The sequence below is a fragment of the Athene noctua genome, chromosome 5, assembly GCF_965140245.1.
Source record: "Athene noctua chromosome 5, bAthNoc1.hap1.1, whole genome shotgun sequence".
In the NCBI taxonomy this organism is placed as follows: Eukaryota; Metazoa; Chordata; class Aves; order Strigiformes; family Strigidae; genus Athene; species Athene noctua.
The window spans coordinates 66105306-66112805 of record NC_134041.1 but is presented as its reverse complement, the minus strand read 5'-3'; the positions used below and the strand labels follow the sequence as shown (position 1 = coordinate 66112805).

General features: G+C 40.8%; 1 protein-coding gene across 12 annotated transcripts in view; it reads left to right on the top strand.

Moving 5' to 3' along the window:
- The window catches only part of EBF3 (EBF transcription factor 3), a 128513-nt gene that overhangs the window by 81441 nt on the left and 39572 nt on the right, over positions 1-7500 (top strand). For 7 of the 12 annotated variants that reach the window (XM_074907973.1, XM_074907965.1, XM_074907970.1 and 4 more), the window contains exons 8-9: positions 2974-3055; positions 6069-6213. In XM_074907973.1, the coding sequence (XP_074764074.1) occupies positions 2974-3055; positions 6069-6213 (227 nt within the window). The remainder of the gene's footprint in view (positions 1-2973; positions 3056-6068; positions 6214-7500) is intronic. The other 5 variants (XM_074907974.1, XM_074907967.1, XM_074907972.1 and 2 more) reach the window with 1 other exon arrangement.

Below are 7500 nucleotides of genomic sequence, written 5' to 3'. Positions count from 1 at the left end.
ATTCTGCAAGACTGTATTTATTAAAAAAGACTACAATTTGTGTGTATAATACAAAATATAGGAGGGATAGCCAAAACTAGAGAGGCTTGCATTCTCCTTCTGTTGGCAGCAACGAAGTTTGAGACACGACCAAAGAGAGCTCTGATCCAGATCCTTGGTTCTTGCTGTGTCCCAAGAGACCAGGTCTCGGGAGCGCAGGGCTCGCAGAGGAAGTGTCTGGCCCTGCTCTGTCTGCAGTAGGGATGGGTTTGTAGTGCCCACGGTCCTTGTTGGTCAGCCGAGAGGAACGGTCATGTCAGTTGTCTTCTCCTGGCACCCTTTAAGAAAAGCCCTGCCTGGGAACGTTGTTTTTAACTTATGTTGTCATCCTCTGAAAATCTTGTCTTGATCACCTGCGCTCCATGAGCTCTCTGAAAAGACAGATTAAAAAATAGAATAAAATATCTCATTATATCGAGGAATGTAGGAGAGCTGAAATATGAGTGCTGCTTGTGTTCACTCCAGCGTTGTGGCTTCAATGTTTAGCCCAGTGCTTAGGGTCGTCCTAGTAAACTTGAAGAGGTCTAATTCCACCAAGTGTGGGTCCTTTTCACCAAATAATTAAACAAACACCAGTTCCAGTTGATGTTTAGTGAAAGGGTGCTTAATGGCCCCTTTTTTTTTGACAGGATAGGAGCTCTCTGTATAGAAACAATTCATCATGAACACTTCACGTTAAAAACAATCCACGAGGAGCAATACTTAGCATTCCTAGTGCACAATTCATTGGAGAATTTCTGAGCAATTTACAAACATTAGCTCAATAAGCCTCACAACACCCATTTGAGATCAGAAAAAAAAAGTAGATAAGACACTTGTCTTCAGCCTGGCTGTGGCACCGAGGGGCTCACCCCAGCTCCTGACTTGCCACTGCCTGGTGGCCCCGTACTGACGTGAGCATCAGCTGGTCCTTGTACATCATCGCAATCTGTGCGGTGTAAGGTGTGAAAAAAAAAAGAAAAATAGAGTTATGGCATAAATGCCATTACGTTTAGCCTATACTCTGTTGATCTGGAAATCATAAGTATCTTTTTTTAAAAAAAAAAACAAAAAACAAAAAACCAAACCAAACCAAAACAAAAAAAAACCAAAAAAACACCCCCAAAAACAAAAAAAAAACAAACCAAAAAACCCAAAACAAAACCCAAGGCAGGTAAAATTCAGGAGAAGTTGTGGCTAATGAAGGTGCAGTTTTGTGGAGTGGCTGATAGAGTGTCCAGAAAACCTGAGTTCAAGTGAGCGGTCCGAGCTAGGAGATAGTGTCAGACACCGTGGAAATCCAGCTCTCTTTTCTGCTTAACAGCTAAAAACCTCTTTGCAGATTTTGGGATAGGAACTTTTGAAGAAACATGCATTCAGCTGAACTGACAGCATCGATTTATTTATGCACTGTTTCAGTAAACCTCGTTGTTTCCCTGCTTGCCTCTCTGATATGAGAGATTGCTTCCTGTATTAATATTAGGGTCCTGCTCAAGGTTTAACCGAAAAGGAAGAGCTGTGATTAAAAGCACCAGTTTGTGATATGGGGATACTCCCATAATGCCCCTGTCTGACCCTCACAGCTCTGCAGGAGCGAGAGTGATGTAGTGCAGCCATGGTTGTACTTTCTATAGGCCGTGGTTGGGCCGTGTTGGGTGCTGAAGAAGGGAAGAGGCACCTGGCTTGCCTCCTGCCAGGAATGCTGTTGGCACACGGAAACTCCTGTGAGGTGTGTACAGCAAGAATAGTCACAGTCACTTATAAAGTTTGACATGAATAAATAATAGTTGCTCGTATTCTAACTGTGAAAGCTCTGCCTAACCTTGCTGTTCATCGTGTATGATGTTGGGCAGCACCAGCTGCTGGATTGGAGTATCTGATAAACTCTGAGTGAGGAGAAAGTCCTGAGCCTTGCTTGTCATTAGCTGCCAGTCACTAGCCGAAAACCAGAGCCACAGAACATTTTTTTAATTATGAAGCATGAAAACATAGCTACATAGAGAAAAGAGGCGGCGTGAGGCTGTGAACGTCCTCCTGTGCGAGGGCAGGACGGTGAGGGTCCCCCCATCTGGCATAGCCTGCAGGGTGGCGACATCCCCTATCAGCTCGTTCCTCCAGTATGGGAGGGCAGCATAAAGGATTTTGCATCTTTCCAAGATTTTCCCCTTCCTCTAAGAGCTTGCTGTGCTCCCGGGAGGCAGCGCTGCTACAAACGGGTTTATGGGGAGATGCCTAGATGATAAGGGTTAGTCCTAAATAATTGCTGGTTGCCGCTCAGCAAAAATAAGCTGGCTTTTCCATCCCCGGGTAGAGTGACTCCTTACAGTTAAAGGCTGGCAAAGGTTGAAGAGGTCGTAAGACAGAGCCTAATTTGCCATGTTCCTTTCCTTTCAAAAACAATGAGGGAACAGGGGCCTCGCCGGTGGGCAGATCCCGCCTGGATCTCCCTGGAGTCAGCGGGAGTTGGATAGAGTCCCTTTCAATAGCGAGAGTTTCCAAACCGGAGGCAAAGCCAAGTGTTTTTCAGAAGATTGATCATTCATTACCTTGGAATTTTTCGACGTAGAGGTCATTACTGCTAATATAAGTTGTGAAAAAATAAAACATATTAAAAAAATAGAGACAAATTCTCATCTGGTGTAAGTCACTGCCTTTGAAGTCAATGAGTCACTGAAATCAACTTTCCCACACCGAGCTAAGGATATGGCCTGGAGTCAATACATTTGTAGTTGTTGAAAAATTAAAAATATAAATTTGCCTTTCCCTGGCAATAATGTTCTGTTTACGACAGAGATCTTGTGCTTTAAAATAAGTTCATTAACTAATAGGAAAGTAATATTTCACTACCAGTATTCTTTTGGGTATAACTATTTATGATTAAATTTTATTAAACTTTTTAAAAATTGGATTTACATTTTGATGAATCTAATAGATTTCAATTTTGTATTTTTATAGATTCTTTCTAAAGTTTTTCCTCAAGTGCAATCAGAACTGTTTGAAGAATGCAGGCAACCCGCGAGACATGCGAAGATTCCAGGTACAGATCCCTCTTAAAGAATAAACAGTATATAAAAGATTTTCATCTTCATCTTGAACTTTTTTTTTAATGAAAGACCAGCATCAGTGCTTCTACTTAGTGTAGTTCTAATGCTGCGTGCCTCAAAAAAATAACGGTGGTGGTGTTTTATATTTCCCCTGCTAACTTAAATGCGGGTTCTTGAGACTCGTCGAGTTCTGCAGAGGCCTCTGATGGATCCATGCCGAATCAAGTGGGTCTCTCCTCAGAAAGTATTTCCCTAGTTTTCCTTCATGCTAACACCTTGCGTTGTAGTGTGGCGTGTGCTCAGGCCTGCAGAGGTTTTACATATGTAGACCCAGTAGCATAATCTTACTAACGGACATGAACGTGGAGTGCAGTGAAGTTTGGATCTCACACGGGGGTTTTTCACATCCGCAACTTGTAAATCCAACGGTGGTGGTCCCACCCACGTATTTTTATTCCAGTTGTGTTAGAAAATGTTTAATACTTCACTTTCTCCTTACAGCTTTTGAAATATCCTGTGGTGAATCATAACACTACAGAGAGACAGCTGACATGATGGACAAATGATTTCCTCCGTATTTGGGGTCATTTGAAAAGCTTGTTAGGAAAGACGTGCTTTTTATTTCAAAATATTTCACCATGATTCATATTTGAGACTAATAATAAAGTAGTACTGAGATGTTCAAAACTTACATATTTTTGCGAAGAATAACTCGTGGTTAAACTTGATAGCAAAACATGTGACATCTGTTTTCGTGCACAGCCAACCAACCGGCGAAGCCAGCACCCTTGAGCCAGCCAACAGAAAAGATCTGTAGCTGGAAAAAAATATTTCTTCAAAACAATTGAGCCAAGCTGCCATTTTTCATGCATCTCAGCTTCACGTGGCATTGGTGATATTGATCCATCTGAACAGAACAGAAGGTCAAACCTGGAATGAGTGGAAACGTCCTCTTTGTCTCACCGATGACTAAATGAAGCATCAGTCATGAGTGATCTTGTGGTCGACAATGGAGCCAGTAGGCACTAGAAAGACTTTCCTGGGTCTCTTTAGCTAATCTCCCTGCCTCTCAGAAGGTTTAACTGGACTTAACAGTATGTCAGATCTTGAACAATATTTTTAACTGGTTTCACTGTCTCAGCACCTTTCTTTAGGTGCACTGCAGGAATAAGCCGATATAACAAAGCATAGCATGTCTACTTTCTTTTGCTGAACTACAGTATTTTCCCTTGGTGACTGACCTATATATACATGACAGAACAAAAATAGTTGTCATTTTTATATACACCTTTCTCTGTCTTTTTAATATACCGTGTTCTAGGAACCAAATCCAGAAATCTTTGCTGCAAATCACACTTGTATGCTTTGCAATATTTCTTAAAGTCTGCGAATCTCATTAAAAGTGAAAGCAGGTGGCCCAGTGGCCCGGCAGCAGCTCTGCGGCCGAGGTGAGTGTGCAACCTCAGCGCTCTCCAACGTGGATGTTGACAAGAGTGAAAGTGTCCACTTCTGGGAGGAGAAAGACAAGGAAGCGGAGCAGCCTGGCAGAGAACTGCCCCTGGGCTGTTCCGAAGGGTACCGCAGATGGCTGTCTCAGAGGAGGCAGGATACACAGAAAAGGTGCTGGGATAGCTGAGAGCTAATTATGGGTTGTGAATAAGAAACAGGATCAGAGGTGATCCAAAACATAGAAGCAGGCAAGAATTCTCTTCTGATGCCTTGGAGCAGCTCTGTGCAAAGGGAGCGTAGTTTTTCCCCTTCCATTTTTGTTCATTAAACGTTTGGGTGTAGGAGGTGGTGCAAGAACCCTGGCAATCATTTTTGTTATATCGGAAAGTAAAATAAGCGGAGGACAAAAGATAAAATGTGCACTGGCTGCTGCCATCACCTACAGTAGGGGCGATAAGGCCTAACTTAGCCGTTGACGTTAAGGACTCTACTGACGTTAAACCCCAAAGAAAACGCTTCCGTGATTCCTTCGTTTAGCAAATCTGGAACCCACACCACAGGGCCCATACTGGAGTATTTAAATAAGATGTAAATGTCTATCTGGGATAATAGCAATGAAGCTGTGTTCCACACAAACACAGGCGCATCTCACGGTTTCCTCTTTGGCTTGTGTTCATGCGATATCGTTTCCGGAAGGAGTTTCACAACTCCATTGTGTAGGTGTTTTTATCGGGAAGGTTGTGCGTTTTGCATATGTTCCTTTTCCATTTTCTACTGAGAAGCAGCTGGAAGCCAAAGAAGGCTCTATCCATCATCTCTTCTATGGCCGGACTCTGAACCTGGACACAAGAATAGGAGCCTTTCACTCAAAAATAAAGGAGGAAATTCCATTGACATACCAGGGTCAATCACCATCCAAATGAACTTGAGAAGGGATACTTTTCATGGATTGAAAACACTTTCACTATTCATATTCAACTCGGTCTTTTCAGATGCAAAAAAGTTCATTATCAGACATTAAATGTAATTGTAAAACTGACCTGGAGATCATTTACTGAAGAAAAAATGGGGAGTTACGATGGTTTCTGATTTATTAAGCCTTTTTTATTTGGAATCCTCACAACCCTTCATTTGAAGACAGTCTCAAGTGAACAAATTTTAATTAGATAAACTATCTAATCAATATATCAACAGATCAATCAAAACATCAGCTTTTAAAATGAGTGGCTAGAGGGGTGTTTCTGAAACTAATGGCTAGAAGAATATTTCCCTGAATTGAATTCATTTGTTAGCATAATAGGAGATTAAACTCTAATTAGTGTAGCAGGTTCTGAAGAGAAACAATTGTGAGTTAAAAATCACCCGTGTTAGCCACATAAACAAAGATCTATTCATAGTTGTCATTCACTTCATTTAAAGTGAAAAGTAAGAGGCTGTGATGTTGCTTCGTCTTCAAAGATCTCGTTCTGTATCTGTGTTTGTGAAAACGCGCAGGGTTTTTTTGTTTTGTTTTGTTTTGGGTTTTTTTTGACTTGTGGTTTTTGTTTTCTTTTTCAGGTTGTTGTATCAACAACAGTCAATGTGGATGGCCACGTGCTGGCTGTCTCAGACAACATGTTTGTACACAACAATTCCAAACACGGGAGGCGGGCTCGCCGCCTTGACCCCTCAGAAGGTACGGCCCCTTCTTATCTGGAAAATGGTAGGCACACATTTACATGTCTTTTTTTATTTGCAATGCTTTTTTTTTTTTTTTTTTTTCCCCACCGTACTTTATGTTGATACACTACTACATTTACTTTTACATAATCCCTGCTCTCATCCATCAAACCACCCATTAAAAAAGTCCATTAGTATTTCTCAGCCCTTGTCAACTAGAATATGGGCGCTTCTGAATTTGCTTCTGACTTCTTTCTTTATTTAATACTTACAGTTTTGCAGTCACAACCAATTTTTCATCTTTTTCTATTTATTTTATTTTTTTTCAGCCTTGTTTTGCTTGCAGCTTTTTCTTGCTATTTAATTTGACTTGATTTTATTTTGGCTTGTCATATTCCTTGATCCAGAGGTACAGTCTCAGGTTATGTATGCAAGTTTAAGTGGATGGTAAAAACATGACCAAATCTGTAAAGAATTTACTGTGAGGTCAATTTCCTGTGGCTGGGCCTTACTGCAGATTACGGCAGGAGGGGGTTTGTATGAGAAAAACAGCATAAAATGTTTTTCTTCAGACTGACTCAAATGTGATTGACTTCTTGCCTGAACTGCTAAAAGAAGATAGTCTGAGATGAAGAGGAGAATGGAAAGTGTCTCTGAAAATCCAGAATTGTGAAATACTATCTTTCTGGAGCCCATCAGCCTCTGAATCACCCGTACACAATTGCAGCTGCGCTTGTACACGTGCACACATGTATTTATTATCCCACAAAGCCCAAAATAGTAATGTAGATTTAAATATCACTTCGCTGGCACTGTAAAATGCACCATTGTAAAGATACAAACCAGCTCTTAGGTAACCTGTTTTTAAGAAAATTAGAATAGAATAGAATTAGAATGAGAAAATTAGAATAGAAATAGAAATAGAATAGAATTTAGAATAGAATAGAATAGGATAGAATAGAATAGAATAGAATAGAATAGAATAGAATAGAATTTAAAAGAGAATAGAATAGGATAGGATAGGATAGGATAGGATAGGATAGGATAGGATAGGATAGAATAGAATAGAATAGAATAGAATAGAATAGAATAGAATAGAATAGAATAGAATAGAATAGAATTTTTCAGCTGGAAGGGAATTACAAAGATCATCTAGTCCAACTGCCTGGTCACTTCAGGGCTGAGCAAAAATTAAGATCATTGGGATCAAACCCATCTTCAGCTCTCACAGAGTTAGAATTCCCGAAACCACCGTGATTTGAGGTATGGCTGCGTGGCCAGGCCACGCACACCAGTTTCCATGGGACTCCTCTTGCGAGTTGCTACTAAC